The sequence below is a fragment of the Lissotriton helveticus genome, chromosome 8 (assembly GCF_964261635.1).
Source record: "Lissotriton helveticus chromosome 8, aLisHel1.1, whole genome shotgun sequence".
In the NCBI taxonomy this organism is placed as follows: Eukaryota; Metazoa; Chordata; class Amphibia; order Caudata; family Salamandridae; genus Lissotriton; species Lissotriton helveticus.
In genome coordinates, this window is record NC_136069.1 from 18,047,890 (window position 1) to 18,070,339 (window position 22,450).

Consider the following 22,450-nt stretch of genomic DNA (forward strand, 5'->3'; position numbering starts at 1 on the left):
GCCTCTACCTCACAGCAGGCCTCTACCTCACAGCAGGCCTCTACCTCACAGCAGGCCTCTACCTCTCAGCAGGCCTCTACCTCACAGCAGGCCTCTACCTCACAGCAGGCCTCTACCTCACAGCAGGCCTCTACCTCACAGAAGACCTCTACCTCACAGAAGACCTCTACCTCACAGAAGGCCTCAACCTCACAGAAGGCCTCTATCTCACAGCAGGCCTCTATCTCACAGAAGGCCTCTACCCCACAGAAGGCCTCACAGAAGGCCTCTACCTCACAAAAGGCCTCTACCTCACAGAAGGCCTCTACCTCACAGAAGGCCTCTACCTCACAGAAGGCCTCTACCTCACAGCAGGCCTCTACCTCACAGCAGGCCTCTACCTCACAGCAGGCCTCTACCTCACAGCAGGCCTCTACCTCACAGCAGGCCTCTAGTAGGCCTCTACCTCGCAGCAGGCCTCTGCCTCACAGAAGGCCTCTACCTCACAGAAGGCCTCTACCTCACAGAAGGCCTCTACCTCACAGAAGGCCTCTACCTCACAGAAGGCCTCTACCTCACAGAAGGCCTCTACCTCACAGAAGGCCTCTACCTCACAGAAGGCCTCTACCTCACAGAAGGCCTCTACCTCACAGAAGGCCTCTATCTCACAGACGGCCTCTCAGAAGGCCTCTACCTCACAGCAGGCCTCTACCTCACAGCAGGCCTCTACCTCACAGAAGGCCTCTACCTCACAGAAGGCCTCACAGAAGGCCTCTACCTCACAGAAGGCCTCTACCTCACAGAAGGCCTCTACCTCACAGAAGGCCTCTACCTCACAGAAGGCCTCTAACTCACAGCAGGCCTCTAACTCACAGAAGGCCTCTACCTCACAGCAGGCCTCTAGTAGGCCTCTACCTCACAGCAGGCCTCTACCTCACAGAAGGCCTCTACCTCACAGAAGGCCTCACTGAAGGCCTCTACCTCACAGAAGGCCTCTACCTCACAGAAGGCCTCTACCTCACAGAAGGCCTCTACCTCACAGCAGGCCTCTAGTAGGCCTCTACCTCACAGCAGGCCTCTACCTCACAGAAGGCCTCTACCTCACAGAAGGCCTCTACCTCACAGAAGGCCTCTACCTCACAGAAGGCCTCTACCTCACAGAAGGCCTCTACCTCACAGAAGGCCTCTACCTCACAGAAGGCCTCTACCTCACAGAAGGCCTCTACCTCACAAGGCCTCTATCACACAAGGCCTCTCAGAAGGCCTCTACCTCACTGCAGGCCTCTACCTCACAGAAGGCCTCTACCTCACAGAAGGCCTCACAGAAGGCCTCTACCTCACAGAAGGCCTCTACCTCACAGAAGGCCTCTACCTCACAGAAGGCCTCTACCTCACAGAAGGCCTCTAACTCACAGCAGGCCTCTAACTCACAGCAGGCCTCTAACTCACAGCAGGCCTCTACCTCACAGCAGGCCTCTAGTAGGCCTCTACCTCACAGCAGGCCTCTACCTCACAGAAGGCCTCTACCTCACAGAAGGCCTCTACCTCACAGAAGGCCTCTACCTCACAGAAGGCCTCTACCTCACAGAAGGCCTCTACCTCACAGAACGCCTCTATCTCACAGAAGGCCTCTCAGAAGGCCTCTACCTCACAGCAGGCCTGTACCTCACAGAAGGCCTCTACCTCACAGAAGGCCTCACAGAAGGCCTCTACCTCACAGAAGGCCTCTACCTCACAGAAGGCCTCTACCTCACAGAAGGCCTCTACCTCACAGAAGGCCTCTACCTCACAGAAGGCCTCTACCTCACAGAAGGCCTCTACCTCACAGAAGGCCTCCACCTCACAGAAGGCCTCCACCTCACAGAAGGCATCCATCTCACAGCAGGCCTCCACCTCACAGAAGGCCTCTACCTCACAGAAGGCCTCTACCTCACAGAAGGCCTCTACCTCACAGAAGGCCTCTACCTCACAGAAGGCCTCTACCTCACAGAAGGCCTCTACCTCACAGAAGGCCTCTACCTCACAGAAGGCCTCTACCTCACAGAACGCCTCTACCTCACAGAAGGCCTCACAGAAGGCCTCTACCTCACAGAAGGCCTCTACCTCACAGCAGGCCTCCATCTCACAGCAGGCCTCCATCTCACATCAGGCCTCCATCTCACAGCAGGCCTCTACCTCAGAGCAGGCCTCTACCTCACAGAAGGCCTCTATCTCACAGAAGGCCTCTACCTCACAGCAGGCCTCTAGTAGGCCTCTACCTCACAGCAGGCCTCTACCTCACAGAAGGCCTCTAGTAGGCCTCTACCTCACAGCAGGCCTCTACCTCACAGAAGGCCTCTACCTCACAGAAGGCCTCTACCTCACAGAAGGCCTCTACCTCACAGAAGGCCTCTACCTCACAGAAGGCCTCTACCTCACAGAAGGCCTCTACCTCACAGAAGGCCTCTACCTCACAAGGCCTCTATCACACAAGGCCTCTCAGAAGGCCTCTACCTCACTGCAGGCCTCTACCTCACAGAAGGCCTCTACCTCACAGAAGGCCTCACAGAAGGCCTCTACCTCACAGAAGGCCTCTACCTCACAGAAGGCCTCTACCTCACAGAAGGCCTCTACCTCACAGAAGGCCTCTAACTCACAGCAGGCCTCTAACTCACAGCAGGCCTCTAACTCACAGCAGGCCTCTACCTCACAGCAGGCCTCTAGTAGGCCTCTACCTCACAGCAGGCCTCTACCTCACAGAAGGCCTCTACCTCACAGAAGGCCTCTACCTCACAGAAGGCCTCTACCTCACAGAAGGCCTCTACCTCACAGAAGGCCTCTACCTCACAGAACGCCTCTATCTCACAGAAGGCCTCTCAGAAGGCCTCTACCTCACAGCAGGCCTGTACCTCACAGAAGGCCTCTACCTCACAGAAGGCCTCACAGAAGGCCTCTACCTCACAGAAGGCCTCTACCTCACAGAAGGCCTCTACCTCACAGAAGGCCTCTACCTCACAGAAGGCCTCTACCTCACAGAAGGCCTCTACCTCACAGAAGGCCTCTACCTCACAGAAGGCCTCCACCTCACAGAAGGCCTCCACCTCACAGAAGGCCTCCACCTCACAGAAGGCATCCATCTCACAGCAGGCCTCTACCTCACAGAAGGCCTCTACCTCACAGAAGGCCTCTACCTCACAGAAGGCCTCTACCTCACAGAAGGCCTCTACCTCACAGAAGGCCTCTACCTCACAGAAGGCCTCTACCTCACAGAACGCCTCTATCTCACAGAAGGCCTCTCAGAAGGCCTCTACCTCACAGCAGGCCTCTACCTCACAGAAGGCCTCTACCTCACAGAAGGCCTCACAGAAGGCCTCTACCTCACAGAAGGCCTCTACCTCACAGCAGGCCTCCATCTCACAGCAGGCCTCCATCTCACATCAGGCCTCCATCTCAGAGCAGGCCTCTACCTCAGAGCAGGCCTCTACCTCACAGAAGGCCTCTATCTCACAGAAGGCCTCTACCTCACAGAAGGCCTCTATCTCACAGAAGGCCTCTACCTCACAGAAGGCCTCTACCTCACAGAAGGCCTCTACCTTACAGAAGGCCTCTACCTCACAGAAGGCCTCTATCTCACAGAAGGCCTCTACCTTACAGAAGGCCTCTACCTCACAGAAGGCCTCTATCTCACAGCAGCCATAAGATGAGAGCGAGGATATGAGGGGAGTGGACTAAAGTTTCAGAGAGGCAACAGGTGTTCTTTCTGCTGCACATCCAGGCTGGCAGTGATATCCAGCATTAGAGGGGTATTTCATGTCTGTGGTTCTTCGGGAAAGGAGCCCACAGGGAGGGGGGGGGGTGCAGACATTTATGGTACCTCACCTCTGGAGGGTCCAGGTTATTGTTTTTGCAGCTGCGCCTCCAAGGTGCAAGACGACTTCCAGTTCAGTGGGATCCCAGGGGATTCAGGGAGGTCGAAAGTCAAAGAGTTATTGGCAACGCAGCCAAAGAGCTTGCCAGAATGTTCAAAGCCATGATGTTGTCAATAGAACTGGTTTAAATCCAGTTTGGGTAAATTTCAACAAACCCTCTTCATCTGCCCATGAAGAAAGTTTGCCCAAGAAGAATTTGGCAAAGTGTAAATAAACGATCATTTTTAGGGTCTTATAATAAGCCTTGCTGGTACAGCGGTTGCCACATATATCCTTGCCGAGAAAAAGGTAGAACCCCAAGAGTATGTACGTAAGTGAAGAAAACACCTGCACACTACAACAAAGTATGGGACGGACATTAGGCACAGCAATGGGAACACCGTTCGAACCAGCACCGTTCTCATTTCTGAAAGCGAGGTTCTGTCAGCCCAGAGCTCCCGGTCCTAACACCGCAATGGAAGCACTGTAAGGATCAGGAGCTCGACTAACAGTACAGCCCTTTCAGAAACCATTTTGATTTATTACCCAAGGGGAACTACTACATTTAGTTGTGAGATTAACAGTACACATGTTGTATAAAAGAGTCCAAGATTTCTAAAGAGATGTTGTAAGAGTAGCTATTTGGAGAATTTAGACCAGAACCTCCTAAATGCCAATATCGCCTTGTGTCTATTTTTTATGCTGTCAACCAATTGTGACTAGATATATTCACGCTTATGTTTCTTTAGTCACATATTTGTTCTCTACTGACAGGTTTGAACTCATTTGTGGTTAATTCTCACATTAAAGAAATTTGGTGCTTCAAAAGACATCGAAGTACCTTACAATGCTCCTACTTTGCATCAATAATCGACCTGTCAATCACCTGTTTTGTTTTTTCCCTTCCACTTCAAGTTGATTATCAGATTAAATAGTGAAACAAGGACTCAACAAACTCCTGTTTCTAAGTTATAGTTGTTAAGTTGAAAAAATATATCCTTCAGGACAATGTTAGAATATAAAACTGGCAGTCATTCCATCAAATATTCTTGTTTATGATGGAAAAAGCACCTTTCAGAGGGGTTGTCTTACTTATTTGGGCACATTTAGCCCATATAATACCAAAAAATGAGGGTTTAGCTCACTTTCGTTAAGAGAAATAATTTCAAAATTTGACCAACAGTAAAACATAGAAATATGGAGAAAAGTGAAGGCCAAAATCGTACGAGGACAAAGGGCACCACGCTTAAATCTTTTCAAGAACTTAGCACAGAATTTGATATGCCCCGCAAACAGTTCTTTCAATACCTGCAGCTCAGACACACCCTTACACCCGCGGGCTTAGAAACTTTGCCCGAATTTAGCCCGATAGAGGCAAAGGTGTTTATGGGGGACCTGGAAGAAAAGAAGATATCCCGGATATATCAGACACTAGTTACACATTATTCTTCGGATCTGCAGCCCCTTAGAGATCGCTGGGTGAGAGATGTGGGTGAGCTGGAGGAAGAAGATTGGCGGGAGGCTCTCGAGTCCCCCAGGGGAGCGGCTATAGCCGTCCGCCTACGCCTAATTCAATTTAAATACCTACACCGTGCTTATTATACAAGAGAGAGATTGTGGAGGGCTGGTCTGATTGAGTCCCCGGCGTGCTTGCGGTGTGGCCATGAAATGGGCACTCTCCTCCACACAGTGTGGGACTGTAGTGTCCTGGTGAGATTTTGGACTGGTGTGTGGGATTGTCTATCTGAAGTGCTGGGATGGGACCTCCCCCGTACAGCAAAATTGGGCTTACTCCACGTGTTGGAAGGGGTGGGCGGCAACATCTACAAACGGCACCTGCTCCTACTAGGCCTTACACTGGCCAAAAGAGATGTGGCGCAGGCCTGGAAAGATCCCAGGGCTCCCAAGGTGGTTGGGTGGAAGAAAGGACTGGACTTTTGCATGGGACTGGAACGACCGGTGTTTTAGGCCAGAGGCTGTCCCAAAAAACACTATAAAATATGGAAAAGGTGGGCAGACTACAGGGGCCTATGGCTGGAGCCTCCAACACCAGTGGGAGGCGAGGAGGGGCAGTTGTGATGGGCATGTAGAGACAAAGATACATATACTGATTCATGTATGATTAACCTATACAGTATCGGAGAGACGTTGTGCAAAAAGAGGGGAGGGGAGGGTTGGGAAGTTGGGGTGTGGGGTGGAGGGTGGAGGGAACAATATTCTTACAGTCAAATGAATCGCTTACTATGATGTACTGTTATTGTTACAGCTCCTCTGGGGTTCGGAGTGCTGTGATTTTATGCGATCTCTCAATAAAAAGAGTTTTGGGAAAAAAAAAAAATTCGTACGAGGACCATGGGGAAAAGGAGTGCTCTGGGCAGGTCGATGAGAACCATAAACGACCATTTAAGCTACAAAAGCCCAACACATTTACAGTAGAACATATACATTTATCTACAGCAGATTGGGGCTTTGCCACTAAATATAAGCTGTAGTATGTTATAATGATTCTCAATTCAGTCTGCTATTGATAAATTAAACTCTTAACAACATAGTAAATTATTATTACATTTACCAGTAATTACCATTAATGAATTAGCATATTTCTCAATCAGATATTCAATTTAGGAAAACAACATATTTTGAACTTATGTTGCATTTAAGACTGCTGGCCCAATAAACATTGAGAATTAGTAGACTTTGGTCAAACAAATGACTATGAGGCCTCCATGTTGATGGCAAGGAAACATTTGATATTAACATTCAATTTCTATAATTCGATGCATGAAGTAGAATCAACCAAGGTAAGAAGGCCCCCACTAGGCCTACCACTTGATGCCTTTCACGCAGAGATTTCAAGTGTGTCAAGAGTGATAAATGTAAAATTAGCCAGCTTTAGCTAGCTTTCATTGCTCTGGCAAACAGATAACACAAGAAGCATTGGCAAAGCCAACACGTCTTATCTATGAGAGCCATTGGCTTTGGGAATGTTTTGTAGCCATGCTGTATAGCAGGTCAGATGCTTTACAGAGTGATCTGAACACATTTTTAAAAGCACTTTGAAGCAGCAGGGCCTTTTTGTTTAAAGCGCATAAGAGCAGGATGCAACGTAGTCCTTTATTATTATTATTCTTAGCAAAGCTGATATACACCAGGGCTACAAATCATTGCCAAGTCTGCAACAATGCCCACGCTGTAAAGCATGAACAAAAGGCAATGGTACAAACAATAGTCTGATAGGCGAGATCTATTAACTGTGCCAATGCTTGTTAGATCTCGGAACAACACCCTTGTTATTCGGAGTAAATCAGTTAATCCTCCCATGAGGTACCGATAAACATATCCTCACAGCTCTGCATAGTAACAAGATCACCTGCTGGATGGAGAACACTACTCACCTACTCTGCCTGCAGCTTGCAGTGCTGTAGATTCACACGCTGGGACCCTGCCACAGTCAGGCCTGGACTATTACAGGTGGCTTCCTTCAATATCTATAAATTAGCTCTAAGTATGTGACATGCGTAAAACTCTACATGGTGATATGGGCTCCTTCAGTACTCTGTGGACATTTAGTGGTGCTAGATTGTTTGCAGGCTGGCGTAAAAAAGGGGTTTGCTCTGTACCGCGCAAGACTTAAGGTAGAGATGAACAAGATCCAGAGTTACAACTTTCTGTGGTCTTAGTACTGTGTAGACAGAACAGTGCAGCTGAGCTGAGCTGAGCACCTCCAACGCTTCTGCTGGACACTTACGGCTTGGTGTGGTGATGAGGCGACTCCGAGGTGGACATCCTGGCCTTCCACGTGCATCTGCTGGGCAGATCCGGTCGGATCCACTTCCTCTCCTTCTCGCTGCCACCATTCATGGTCTCCTCCTCGGCTGCTCCGTTCACCAGGGCATTCTCGGAGAAGTGGGGGCAGGCGTTGGCTTCCATTTCACCGGTTAAGGAGCCCGATGGCATACTTGTCTGGAAGAGGAAGGAAAGATCAACATGAGGGATGCAGGAAGGATGAAGATTAGTCAAGGAAAAGCTGAAACATTTAAACAACCTAAGAAAACCCAAGGAACTGAGCCATACGGATGCCACCATACACCCGACAACCCAAAGCTCTGATGCAGTGTCATAAATCAACAGATTCAGACTAATCCACATAGGCATCCGGCATTGGCTCGCAAGAGCTGGACAAGGTCAGTCTCAGGATAACCACTGACTGTGCACATATCCAACATTGGCTCGTGAGAGCTGAACCAGCTCAGAGTCTCAGGATAACCACTGACTGTGCATATATCCAACATTGGCTCGTGAGAGCTGAACCAGCTCAGAGTCTCAGGATAACCACTGACTGTGCATATATCCAACATTGGCTCTCGAGAGCTGGACCAGGTCAGATTCTCAGGATAACCACGGACTGTGCACATATCCAACATTGGCTCGCGACAGCGGGATCAGGTCAGATTCTCAGGATAACCACTGACTGTGCACATATCCAACATTGGCTCGCGAGAGCTGGACCAGGTCAGATTCTCAGGATAAGCAGGGACTGTGCACATATCCAACATTGGCTCGCGAGAGTGGGATCAGGTCAGAGTCTCAGGATAACCACTGACTGTGCACATATCCAACATTGGCTCGCGAGAGCTGGACCAGGTCAGATTCTCAGGATAACCACTGACTGTACACATATCCAACATTGGTTCGCGAGAGCTGGACCAGGTCAGCCTCGGGATAACCACGGACTGTGAACATATCCAACATTGGCTCGCGAGAGCTGGACCAGGTCAGATTCTCAGGATAACCACTGACTGTACACATATCCAACATTGGCTCGCGAGAGCTGGACCAGGTCAGCCTCGGGATAACCACGGACTGTGAACATATCCAACATTGGCTCGCGAGAGCTGGACCAGGTCAGATTCTCAGGATAACCACTGACTGTACACATATCCAACATTGGCTCGCGAGAGCTGGACCAGGTCAGCCTCAGGATAACCACTGACTGCACATAACAAATAATGCAATTCATCGAATCCAATTATTTATGTTCACTTCTTACGAAGGATGAAATGGAGGGTGGAACGAGTAGGATCTCAGCCCTCCTCTCACCGAGACTCTGCACTAATTCTACTCACCCATCATCCTTCATACCAAGCTCAGCACTATGTCCACCACCCCGGTGGGCTCAGGCTCAGAGAGCAGATATAATCCCTTCATGATCGCATCACCCAATCATATTCTGAACACAGCATCAATATTCACCTCCATCACCTTCACGCCTCAATTCTTAGCACCCATTTGTTACGTTTTTAGGTCGAGCGACCTATCTCAATGCGCATGCGCATTGAGCGGGAGCTCGATATATAGCGGCTTAAACAGAGCTTACCGAGATCAGGCGATTCCCAGGCGATTTCTTGAAGTGCATGTGAAAGCGCGTGCACAATGCCACCAGCCGCTTGCCTGCATTACCACATCAAAGGCGGCCGCGTCTCAGGCCCCTGCTGCTTCACACCCTCATGCCGCTCTCCCCACTCCGCCCATATTTGGAAGCCAGCGCTCTGAGCCGGGATCACTGAATCTTTTACTAGCATACATTTCAGTCTCGAAAACAATCCAATTTGCTTTGTTTAAAAGCCTTGCTTTTGCGCTTCCAACATCTTTTTCTGCATCCTCCTTTCAATTGCCATTTTACAATCAATTTGAGCTCAGTTTTGTTAAAGTTCTGTCCTGAAAGACTGCATTTGACCGAGTGGCATGTAAAAACACATATGTATTTATGTGCAATATTTGACAAGCTCTATGTCAAAACTGCACTTATAGTCATGTAATCTGCAAACCGTATTTTACACAATACAGTCAACAGTTTCCTTATACTTTGCAGCAAGTTCACTCCTTCTGGCCCTTGTGGTGCCTCGCACAACTACCACAGTGCTTTGGAACAAACGAGTGACACATGAGCGTGCATCACGTTATTCAGTAAGGAAGTTTTAATCTCATCAACATGTCGGAGACATTGGAGCACCACCAACATTCATCCAAATAAAGATTTTCCCTCCAATTCCACAGTTTCTCCGACATGTTAGGGCAGCTGCTGTGCCAGCGCATCTCTCCTTTACTAGAGAAATCAACAGGTCCAACAACCCCCACCCCGAAGCAGCCATGATAGTTCCTGGACACCAAAAGGGACCAGAGGCAAAAAAATGATGAACCAAATCAAAATTAGGTTCCTAAAAATGTTGTTTTTTTTTTTTAAAGTAAAAGGCTGCACATCTGGATTCTGATTAACAGAATTAGAATGAATTGTCATTGGAACCCTCACACGGAGGTTAATACTACAGACAGTCAGTGGCGGGGCCTCCATACGAGCACCCCCCCCCCACACACACACACACACACACACACACACACACACACACACTGCTGCATAGAAAGCTGGAAAATAAAATGGTTTAATACCACTTTCCTTTTCCAGCTTTCTGCCGAATGGAGAGTGCAGGGCCAGTGCGTCATTGTTGCTAAATGCAAACAATGACGAGTGGTGCCTTCACTTTGAAATGCACATGTTATTTTGGCCAACTACCTTGATACGGCCAAACCGACATGCGCAGTTCAAACTCTCCAACCTGCGTTGGAGAGCAGGCACAGGACCCCAGTGCCTTTCAAAGCGCTGAGCTAGCCTGCACCAGCCAATCCAGATGCTGCTGTGAGCAGTGTCTGGGTTGGATATCACCATATTGCAAGGGCATGTAGGTGACAGAGCTTCAAAGGCCCCTATACATTAACACATATTCCCCATAGAGACGAGAAAAATCCTTTCATACATTAGGCCCACAGAGACTATCTATAATCCACAAATTGCTGTTTTAGGTTTAACTGTATTTTATTTCATGGCCAATACATATACCATTTCCTACAACCATCTGGTCGTCGAGGAGATCAAATAGATGAACTGCAATCACATCATTTATAAACAATCCAACCCAGGTAACACCACCACCACCACCGCATCCACCAACACCACATCCACCACCACCGCATCCACCACCACATCCACCACCACATCCACCACCACATCCAGCATCACCTCCACATCCACCATGACATCCACCGCCACATCCACCGCATCCACCACCACATCCACCACCACCACCACATCCACCACCACTTTCACCACATCCACCACCACCACATCCACCACCACATCCAACACATCCACCACCACTTCCACCACCACCGCATCCACCACCACCACATCCACCACCACCTCCACCACCACCACCGCATCCACCAACACCACAACCACCACATACACCACCACACCCACCACCACCACATCCACCACATCCAACACATCCACCACCACTTCCACTGTTAATGGACTGTCGTGTTTCGATGATCCCCAAAGTAACCTCACGGGCGCCCTTTTTCGTCCACTAGGGACATACGATCATGTCTCACTTCATCAGGAAATTCCCTTGGAGACACAGCTCCTCCTTCAGCACTCCTGGCAGCCCTCCGTACTATTCTCACCTTCCTGGATCACCTGCCCCCCACTACCTTTCTCCTTCATGTCTCTCCACTGGACTTTCAAAGTCATCTCTCCGGTACACCACACCTGCTCTTACAAACACGCCCACTCCTCAGGATCACCGCTTGTGAGTAGATAACTGGGATAGCTAGTGATCTTCTGTAAGATTCTTAGACTCCTGACCCTACTTAACACCAAATGGACAATCCTAGAGTAGTGTAACCCAAACACACACACACACACACACACCAGGTGGCCTCTGAGATGTCAAAACCACACTCATAGGTCTGGGGTGTATCCTACCTATAAAACTGGATCCCCAGACAGACAGGCTGAGTGTCCCCACAGTCGGCACCACCAGGTGAACTCTGGATGAAGCATATCTGGTCTCCACGCCTTTCTATCTTCTTTCAGGTGAGATGGGGAAGATGACTCAACAGGAGGTGAATCTGGGCAACCACACCTAGGAGCAGTCCTACCCTCCAAAGCACGTGTCCATGTCTCATAAGTACTGTCATGTTAGCAGCCCAGTCAGCAAAGTTTTTAACAATAAGACCCCGCTGAGGATTTGTCAAACATGTTTTCAAGAGGCTGCATGAGCGGAGCATTAACCCTAGAACTCGCTCAGGGGGTGCTTTTTAGGTCTCGGCCTAGCGTACACTGCGCAGCAGTGTCGCGCAGCCGAGATTTAATGTTTTCCTAGAGTGGGGCTTGAACCCCGCCCCTCTTCTCCATTGGCTGGCTTCCTAAACGGGGGCCAGCCATTAGAGGAGAGGGGCATCACTCCGTTCAAGCCCCGTCTTTTTGGGATAGAGGGGCGTGTTTTGGCTGTTCTTTCTCTCCCTGACATCATCGGGAGAGAGCAGCCCCTCATCACACAGCCTGCACGCCCAAGTCAGCTCTCTGATTGGTGTTCCTTATTAACCAATCAGAGGGCCGACTTGGGCATGCAGGCAGCGTGAGCATTTCTGCCCGACCGCCGCCGGAAGAAGTCGGCTCAGCATCCTGTAATTCACCCTCCACCCCCACTCTCGCCTCTAACCCCGTTATGCAATGAAATCCTGCTTTATAGCCTTAGCCACCATATGTACCTCAAATCAACGCTTTCCGTGCTTAAGTTATACCCACGTGCGAGAGCTATTTACCAAGAACATAGGGCATTTGTACTGATAATCATCCCCACTCGAGATGGCCGCTGTGAAATGGAGTACTTCAAAAAAGATCAAGCGAATACGAACAGATTGTTCTAGTCTCTATTAAAAATTGATTGACTGGGGGCGACAGAAGGCAGCAATCCCCGGGAAGCTTCTTCTGGCAACCGCACAGATTCAGAGACACAAAAGAAAGACAGTGAGATTTGGTACTTGACGTTGAACTGATGAATACGGCACCATGGCGGAGTTTCCTCGATTTGAATCTCTTTCGTACACACTCGCTTCATGTGTGCCTCTATTGAATGGGTAACAGCCACATACATGCCACTGTTTAGGCTATTCGTGTAAACACGTACTCGCAGCTCTAGAACAGAATAGCCAGAAGCTGACTAGAAGTGTTAACGTGAGCTGTCTATATATAAGGGATAAGTTGTTCCTGGTTCGGTTTCGATTGTGCCTCATACTACCTGAACGGTAATCCTGTACCACGGGACACATGGAGCTCACCCACACCCAACATGTCCGACCAGTGTTCTTCTGCCTTTTCGCTGTAGCCTGTAGTTTTTTATGCACCTCGTTCCTGACGTCACAGCCGGCGCTCTGCCGAAGCTGAGGGTGGGGGCAGGGTAAGGCTCGGCCACCTCCGGCGGGCGGAGCCCGCAGTAGTAGCAGCGGCAGCAGCTCCTAGGAGTCCCGAGCCTCGGCCGCACGCAGCACCATGGCGGAGAGCGCCGGCTTTGAGAATCACCGCATCAAGACTTTCAAGAATAAGGGCCGCGATGTGGAGGTAAGCCTACATGCCGCCGTTGACTGCCACCGGAGGGGAGTACGGACTAGAGGCAGCCTATGCGGGGATTTAAAGCAAAGGGTGGACGGGCGGGCAAGCCTTGAGTGCACTGACAGCCTCATAGAGGGGCTCGGTGTCCCCGTCCCACCTTCGGCTCATTGAGCTCCTCTGTGACTGCTTGTTGTATGGTTTGGGAGGTAGGCTCAGAGATGAAATTATGTCACAGCACTTTATAGCTATTCTAAGTATATTAAGTAGCAGTAAGTGCCATCCGTCCTCTTCCAAATGCCGGTATTTCGCCAGTCTCCTGCCCCCTCGTTGTTTGTGACTGTTCTCCTGCCCCCTCGTTGTCTGTGCTTGCTCTCCTGCCCCTCGTTGGTTGTGCTTGCTCTCCTGCCCCTCGTTGGTTGTGCTTGCTGTCCTGCCCCCTCGTTGGTTGTGCTTGCTGTCCTGCCCCCTCGGTTTGGTTGTGCTTGCTGTCCTGCCCCCTCGTTGGTTTGGTTGTGCTTGCTCTCCTGCCCCCTCATTGGTTGTGTTATGCTTGCTCTCCTGCCCCCTCGTCGGTTTGGTTGTGCTTGCTCTCCTGCCCCCTCGTTGGTTGTGCTTGCTCTCCTGCCCCCTCGTTGGTTGTACTTGCTCTCCTGCCCCCTCGTTGGTTGTGCTTGCTCTCCTGCCCCCACGTTGGTTTTGTTGTGCTTGCTCTCCTGCCTCCTCGTTGTTTGTGCTTGCTCACCTGCCCCCTCGTTGGTTGTGCTTGCTCTCCTGCCCCCTCGTTGGTTGTGTTGTGCTTGCCCTCCTGCCCCCTCGTTGGTTGTGCTTGCTCTCCTGCCCCCTTGTTGGTTGTGCTTGCTCTCCTGCCCCCTCGTTGGCTGTGCTTGCTCTCCTGCCCCCACGTTGGTTGTGTTGTGCTTGCTCTCCTGCCCCCTCGTTGTTTGTGTTTGCTCTCCTGCCCCTCATTGGTTGTACTTGCTCTCCTGCCCCCTCGTTGGTTGTGCTTGCTCTCCTGCCCCCTCGTTGGTTTGGTTGTGCTTGCTCTCCTGCCCCCCTCGTTGGTTTGGTTGTGCTTGCTCTCCTGCCCCCTTGTTGGTTGTATTGTGCTTGCTCTCCTGCCCCCTCGTTGGTTGTGCTTGCTCTCCTGCCTCCTTGTTGGTTGTGCTTGCTCTCCTGCCCCCTCGTTGGTTGTGCTTGCTCTCCTGCCCCCACGTTGGTTGTGCTTGCTCTCCTGCCCCCACGTTGGTTGTGCTTGCTCTCCTGCCCCCTCGTTGGTTGTGTTATGCTTGCTCTCCTGTGCTTGCTCTCCTGCCCCCTCGTTGGTTGTACTTGCTCTCCTGCCCCCTCGTTGGTTGTGCTTGCTCTCCTGCCCCCACGTTGGTTTTGTTGTGCTTGCTCTCCTGCCTCCTCGTTGTTTGTGCTTGCTCTCCTGCCCCCTCGTTGGTTGTGCTTGCTCACCTGCCCCCTCGTTGGTTGTGCTTGCTCACCTGCCCCCTCGTTGGATGTGCTTGCTCTCCTGTCCCCTCGTTGGTTGTGTTGTGCTTGCTCTCCTGCCCCCTCGTTGGTTGTGCTTGCTCTCCTGCCCCCTCGTTAGTTTGGTTGTGCTTGCTCTCCTGCCCCCTTGTTGGTTGTGCTTGCTCTCCTGCCCCCTCGTTGGCTGTGCTTGCTCTCCTGCCCCCTCGTTGGCTGTGCTTGCTCTCCTGCCCCCACGTTGGTTGTGTTGTGCTTGCTCTCCTGCCCCCTCGTTGTTTGTGCTTGCTCTCCTGCCCCTCATTGGTTGTACTTGCTCTCCTGCCCCCTCGTTGGTTGTGCTTGCTCTCCTGCCCCCTCGTTGGTTGTGCTTGCTCTCCTGCCTCCTCGTTGGTTGTGCCTGCTCTCCTGCCCCCTTGTTGTGCTTGCTTTCCTGCCCCCTGTTCCCTCGTTGTGAGCATTCTTTCTGGCCTCTGTTCCCTGTGTGTGGCTCTGTGTGTGTGTGTGTGTGTGTGTGGCTCTGTGTGTGTGTGTGGCTCTGTGTGTGTATGTGTGTGGCTCTGTGTGTGTGTGTGTGTGTGTGTGGCTCTGTGTGTGTGGCTCTGTGTGTGTGTGTGTGTGTGGCTCTGTGTGTGTGTGTGTGTGGCTCTGTGCGTGGCTCTGTGTGGGTGTGTTTGTCTCTGTGTGTGTGTGGCTCTGTGCGTGTGTGTGATTCTGTGTGTGTGTGGCTCTGTGTGTGTGTGGCTCTGTGTGTGTGGCTCTGTGTGTGTGTGGCTCTGTGTGTGTGGCTCTGTGTGTGTGTGTGTGTGTGTGGCTGTGTGTGTGTGTGTGTGTGGCTCTCTGTGTGTGTGGCTCTGTGTGTGTGTGGCTGTGTGTGGCTCTGTGTGTGTGTGTGTGGCTCTGTGTGTGTGGCTGTGTGTGTGTGTGTGTGGCTGGGTGGCTCTGTGTGTGTGTGTGTGTGTGGCTCTGTGTGTGTGTGTGGCTCTGTGTGTGTGTGTGTGGCTCTGTGTGTGTGTGTGGCTGTGTGTGTCTGTGTGTGTGTGTGTGTGTGGCTCTGTGGGTGTGTGTGTGTGGCTCTGTGGGTGTGTGTGGCTCTGTGGGTGTGTGTGGCTCTGTGGGTGTGTGTGGCTCTCCGTGTGAGTGTGTGGCTCTCCGTGTGAGTGTGTGGCTCTCCGTGTGAGTGTGTGGCTCTGTGTGTGTGGCTGTGTGTGTGTGGCTCTGTGTGTGTGGCTATGTCTGTGTGTGTGTGTGTGTGTGGCTATGTCTGTCTGTGTGTGTGGCTCTCTGTGGGTAGTTTTTTTTGTAGGTGGCTTTGTGTGTGTGTGTGGGTGGCTCTGTGTGTGTGTGTGAGTGGCTCTATGTGAATGACTGCGTGGGTGGCTCAGTATGTGTGTGTGGGTGGCTTTGTGTGGGTGGCTTTGTGTGTGTGGCTCTGTGTGGGTGCAAATGCAATAGGTCTCGCATTTGCGAGCGATTAAGCTATTGGCATTGTAAATGACAATGCCATTTATTTATGTTTTAAAAACAAAAACAAATAAAAATAATGTCATGAGCAATGCCAATAGCTCTAACTTTAATAATGCTGAGACCATTGCATTGTAAATGCTTCTTGTAGAAAGCATGTGAAGTTGCCCAAAACACAGACCTCCTCAGGGAGGAAAAGCAGCAACATGGCCCCGGCAGACACAGGATTTGGGTGCGCTCCTTAGAGCTTCAGGCACCAACACTCATAGACTAGCACGGCTGGTATCACATTGTGTTCTGCAGACGAATTATGTTTTTGCTTCAAAAATGTGCAACAGGGGCCACATAGCTCTCTAGGAGCACCACAGGGGCCACAGAGCTCTCTAGGAGCCCCACAGAGCTCTCCAGGAGTAGCACAGGGGCCACAGAGCTCTCTAGGAGCAGCACAGGGGCCACAGAGCTCTCTAGGAGCAGCACAGGGGCCACAGAGCTCTCTAGGAGCCCCACCACAGGGGCCACAGAGCTCTCTAGGAGCAGCACAGGGGCCACAGAGCTCTCTAGGAGCCCCACCACAGGGGCCACAGAGCTCTCTAGGAGCACCACAGGGGCCACAGAGCTCTCTATGAGCACCACAGGGGCCACAGAGCTCTCTATGAGCGCCACAGAGCTCTCTAGGAGCACCACAGGGGCCACAGAGCTCTCTAGGAGCACCACAGGGGCCACAGAGCTCTCTAGGAGCACCACGGGGGCCACAGAGCTCTCTAGGAGCACCACAGGGGCCACAGAGCTCTCTAGGAGCACCACGGGGGCCACAGAGCTCTCTATGAGCACCACAAGGGCCACAGAGATCTCTAGGAGCCCCACAGAGCTCTCTAGGAGCAGCACAGGGGCCACAGAGCTCTCTAGGAGCAGCACAGGGGCCACAGAGCTCTCTAGGAGCACCACAGGGGCCACAGAGCTCTCTAGGAGCACCACAGGGGCCACAGAGCTCTCTATGAGCACTACAAGGGCCACAGAGCTCTATAGGAGCACCACAGGGGCCACAGAGCTCTCTAGGAGCCCCACCACAGGGGCCACAGAGCTCTCTAGGAGCCCCACCACAGGGGCCACAGAGCTCTCTAGGAGCCCCACAGGGGCCACTGAGCTCTCTAGGAGCAGCACAGGGGCCACAGAGCTCTCTAGGAGCAGCACAGGGGCCACAGAGCTCTTTAGGAGGGCCACAGAGCTCTCTAGGAGCCCCACAGGGGCCACAGAGCTCTCTAGGAGCAGCACAGGGGCCACAGAGCTCTCTAGGAGCCCCACCACAGGGGCCACAGAGCTCTCTAGGAGCACCACAGGGGCCACAGAGCTCTTTAGGAGTACCACAGGGGCCGCAGAGCTCTCTGTGAGCACCACAGGGGCCATATAGCTCTCTAGGAGCCCCACAGGGGCCACAGAGCTCCCTGTGAGCCCCACAGGGGCCACAGAGCTCTCTGTGAGCACCACAGGGGCCACAGAGCTCTTTAGGAGCCCAACAGGGGCCACAGAGCTCTCTAGGAGCACCACAGGGGCCACAGAGCTCTCTAGGAGCACCACAGGGGCCACAGAGCTCTCTAGGAGCCCCACAGGGGCCACAAAGCTCTCTAGGAGCACCACAGAGCTCTCTAGGCGCACCACAGGGGCCACAGAGCTCTCTGGGAGCACCACAGGGGCCACAGAGCTCTCTAGGAGCCCCACAGGGGCCACAGAGCTCTCTAGGAGCACCACATGGGCCAGAGAGCTCTCTAGGAGTACCACAGGGGCCACAGAGCTCTCTAGGAGCACCACAGGGGCCACAGAGCTCTCTAGGAGCCCCACAGGGGCCACAAAGCTCTCTAGGAGCACCACAGGGGCCACAGAACTCTCTAGGAGCACCACAGAGCTCTCTAGGAGCACCACAGGGGCCACAGAGCTCTCTAGGAGCCCCACAGGGGCCACAGAGCTCTCTAGGAGCACCACAGGGGCCACAGAGCTCTCTAGGAGCACCACAGGGGCCACAGAGCTCTCTAGGAGCCCCACAGGGGCCACAGAGCTCTCTATGAGCCCAACAGGGGCCACAGAGCTCTCTAGGAGCACCACAGGGGCCACAGAGCTCTCTAGGAGCCCAACAGAGCTCTCCAGGAGCAGCACAGGGGCCACAGAGCTCTCTAGGAGCAGCACAGGGGCCACAGAGCTCTCTAGGAGCAGCACAGGGGCCACAGAGCTCTCTGGGAGCCCCACCACAGGGGCCACAGAGCTCTCTAGGAGCACCACAGGGGCCACAGAGCTCTCTAGGAGCCCCACCACAGGGGCCACAGAGCTCTCTAGGAGCACCACATGGGCCAGAGAGCTCTCTAGGAGTACCACAGGGGCCACAGAGCTCTCTAGGAGCACCACAGGGGCCACAGAGCTCTCTAGGAGCCCCACAGGGGCCACAAAGCTCTCTAGGAGCACCACAGGGGCCACAGAACTCTCTAGGAGCACCACAGAGCTCTCTAGGAGCACCACAGGGGCCACAGAGCTCTCTAGGAGCACCACAGGGGCCACAGAGGCCACAGAGCTCTCTAGGAGCACCACAGGGGCCACAGAGCTCTCTAGGAGCCCCACAGGGGCCACAGAGCTCTCTATGAGCCCAACAGGGGCCACAGAGCTCTCTAGGAGCACCACAGGGGCCACAGAGCTCTCTAGGAGCCCAACAGAGCTCTCCAGGAGCAGCACAGGGGCCACAGAGCTCTCTAGGAGCAGCACAGGGGCCACAGAGCTCTCTAGGAGCACCACAGGGGCCACAGAGCTCTCTAGGAGCACCACAGGGGCCACAGAGCTCTCTAGGAGCCCACAGGGGCCACAGAGCTCTCTAGGAGCACCACAGGGGCCACAGAGCAGAGCTCTCTGTAAGCCCCACAGGGGCCACAGACACGAGATCTCTGTAAACCCCACAGGGCAGTACGCTGCACGCAATCAAAGCGGGACTGGCGTGGTCATAGCATCAAACCCTGGCCCAATGGGAAGAGGACATGGGCATCCCGTCTCAGGGCCCACGCTGACCCCAGTGAAGGAAGCGATACGAGTGAATGAGAGCAGAAAGATCCGAGCTGCCCTGGAGGCTTTGATGTAATGATGTGTGCGGTAACACGAAAGAAGTCAAGGGCACCTGCAGGGTGGGGGACCAAACAAGCCACCGAGGAGGTCTGAGGCAGGAGGGTCCCTGCTGCTTGGACAGCCTTTCGATGCAGTCAGGAGATCGGGCGGAACCGGACCGGAAGATATACTTTGTGTTCAATCGATCCACTGCACAGGGGTGAAGGCTCCCCGCCCACAGTCACCCCCCTGATTGGCTCCCATCGCGGACAGCAGAGCCGCTGATCCAGAAAAGAATATCCAATTATTCTTCACCCAGAGAAGAAACAGCAATCTTGCAGGGAGCAAACCCCGTGGTGGTCGGCTCCAGCAGACCCCGGCTCTCTGCAAGCAGCGCCTGGGAGGCAAGGAGCGAGAGTGGGGGAAGGAGAAGGTAATGCAGGCACCCTGGCGCACAAGAGGGTCCGTGTGTCCTGGGTGATGGGTTTTCAGTGGGCCTGGGCAGTAAATTCCGTTCCGCTTGCGGAATTTGGGTAATTTCACGTTCCGCGGAGAACGCAAAATTGCCAAAAATTCCACGATCAGTGGCTTCTCTGAATTTTTTGCTTGTTTGCGCTTCCAAAATGCACGTTTGTAAGATATTTCCTGCCGAGCACGCAAACAGCGTTCGCGAACAAGAAAAAAGCATCGCAAACGGGCGGGACAAGCAATTCTGCGTAACTCTGCGTGCTCGCAGAGATTTCTTACCGTTTCGCTGAGCTTTGCGTAGCGCGGCTACGCAAATTCCGCCCACTCCTAGTTTTCAGTACTGTGGGTATAGAGGCCCTCGTCCTTGCCCTGGCTGGAGTTCTCTCTGACACCCTGGGGCTGGTGAGGAAGAGGGCGGGGGGGTTTAGAAAGAGAATCGATCTCCTCGGTGATCAGGATTGGCGATGCCACAACACCCACCAGATCAGCTCCCATCTTTGAAGGAAGACCTAGGGCCACTAAGGGCTCAGCAGTGGATTGGAGAACTCTCCACAAAGGATTTAATGCCACAAACTCCATGTTTTCACTCTGGTCTGCAGCTGTGTTGAAGCAGCGAAAGGTTCCATGACAGACGGTTCTCTTGGCTTTGTGAGGGTGTGGCCAGGACAGGGGGTGCACTGGCAGGGTGTGGCCAGGACAGAGGGTGGACTGGGAGGGTGTGGCCAGGACAGGGGGTGCAATGGGAGGGTGTGGCCAGGACAGGGGGTGCACTGGGAGGGTGTGGCCAGGACAGGGAGTGCACTGGGAGGGTGTGGCCAGGACAGAGGGTGCACTGGGAGGGTGTGACCAGGACAGGGGGTGCACTGGGAGGGTGTGGCCAGGACAGGGGGTGCACTGGGAGGGTGTGGCCAGGAGAGAGGGTGCACTGGGAGGGTGTGGCCAGGACAGGGGGTGCACTGGGAGGGTGTGACCAGGACAGGGGGTGCACTGGGAGGGTGTGGCCAGGACAGGGGGTGCACTGGGAGGGTGTGGCCAGGACAGGGGGTGCTTTGGGAGGGTGTGGCCAGGACAGGGGGTGCACTGGGAGGGTGTGACCAGGACAGGGGGTGCACTGGGAGGGTGTGGCCAGGACAGGGGGTGCTTCTGGACGGTGTGGCCAGGACAGGGGGTGCACTGGGCCAGGACAGGGGGTGCACTGGGAGGGTGTGGCCAGGACAGGGGGTGCACTGGGAGGGTGTGGCCAGGACAGGGGGTGCACTGGGAGGGTGTGGCCAGGACAGGTGGTGCTTTGGGAGGGTGTGGCCAGGACACGGGGTGCACTGGGAGGGTGTGGCAAGGACAGGGGGTGCACTGGGAGGGTGTGGCAAGGACAGGGGGTGCACTGTGACGGTGTGGACAGGACAGGGGGTGCACTGGGAGGGTGTGGCCAGGACAGGGGGTGCACTGGGAAGGTGTGGCCAGGACAGGGGGTGCACTGGGAAGGTGTGGCCAGGACAGGGGGTGCACTGGGAAGGTGTGGCCAGGACAGGGGGTGCACTGGGAGGGTGTGGCCAGGACACGGGGTGCACTGGGAGGGTGTGGCCAGGACAGGTGGTGCTTTGGGATGGTGTGGCCAGGACAGGGGGCGCTTTGGGACAGTGTGGCCAGGACAGGGGGTGCACTGGGAGGGTGTGGCCAGGACAGAGGGTGCACTGGGAGGGTGTGGCCAGGACAGGGGGTGCAATGGGAGGGTGTGGCCAGGACAGGGGGTGCACTGGGAGGGTGTGGCCAGGACAGGGAGTGCACTGGGAGGGTGTGGCCAGGACAGAGGGTGCACTGGGAGGGTGTGACCAGGACAGGGGGTGCACTGGGAGGGTGTGGCCAGGACAGGGGGTGCACTGGGAGGGTGTGGCCAGGACAGAGGGTGCACTGGGAGGGTGTGGCCAGGACAGGGGGTGCACTGGGAGGGTGTGACCAGGACAGGGGGTGCACTGGGAGGGTGTGGCCAGGACAGGGGGTGCACTGGGAGGGTGTGGCCAGGACAGGGGGTGCTTTGGGAGGGTGTGGCCAGGACAGGGGGTGCACTGGGAGGGTGTGACCAGGACAGGGGGTGCACTGGGAGGGTGTGGCCAGGACAGGGGGTGCTTCTGGACGGTGTGGCCAGGACAGGGGGTGCACTGGGCCAGGACAGGGGGTGCACTGGGAGGGTGTGGCCAGGACAGGGGGTGCACTGGGAGGGTGTGGCCAGGACAGGGGGTGCACTGGGAGGGTGTGGCCAGGACAGGGGGGGCACTGGAAGGGTGTGCCCAGGACAGGTGGTGCTTTGGGAGGGTGTGGCCAGGACAGGGGGTGCACTGGGAGGGTGTGGCAAGGACAGGGGGTGCACTGTGACGGTGTGGACAGGACAGGGGGTGCACTGGGAGGGTGTGGCCAGGACAGGGGGTGCACTGGGAAGGTGTGGCCAGGACAGGGGGTGCACTGGGAAGGTGTGGCCAGGACAGGGGGTGCTTCTGGACGGTGTGGCCAGGACAGGGGGTGCACTGGGCCAGGACAGGGGGTGCACTGGGAGGGTGTGGCCAGGACAGGGGGTGCACTGGGAGGGTGTGGCCAGGACAGGGGGTGCACTGGGAGGGTGTGGCCAGGACAGGGGGGGCACTGGGAGGGTGTGGCCAGGACA

The 22,450-nt window shown here is 54.1% G+C and overlaps 1 protein-coding gene across 5 annotated transcripts in view; it reads right to left on the reverse strand.

Moving 5' to 3' along the window:
* The window catches only part of LOC144772231 (cystathionine beta-synthase-like protein), a 258,165-nt gene that overhangs the window by 95,401 nt on the left and 140,314 nt on the right, over window positions 1-22,450 (reverse strand). For all 5 annotated transcript variants that reach the window (XM_078656387.1, XM_078656388.1, XM_078656384.1 and 2 more), the window contains exon 2: window positions 7,615-7,829. In XM_078656387.1, coding sequence (XP_078512513.1) covers window positions 7,615-7,823 — 209 coding nt within the window. In that variant the 5' untranslated portion in view covers window positions 7,824-7,829. The remainder of the gene's footprint in view (window positions 1-7,614; window positions 7,830-22,450) is intronic.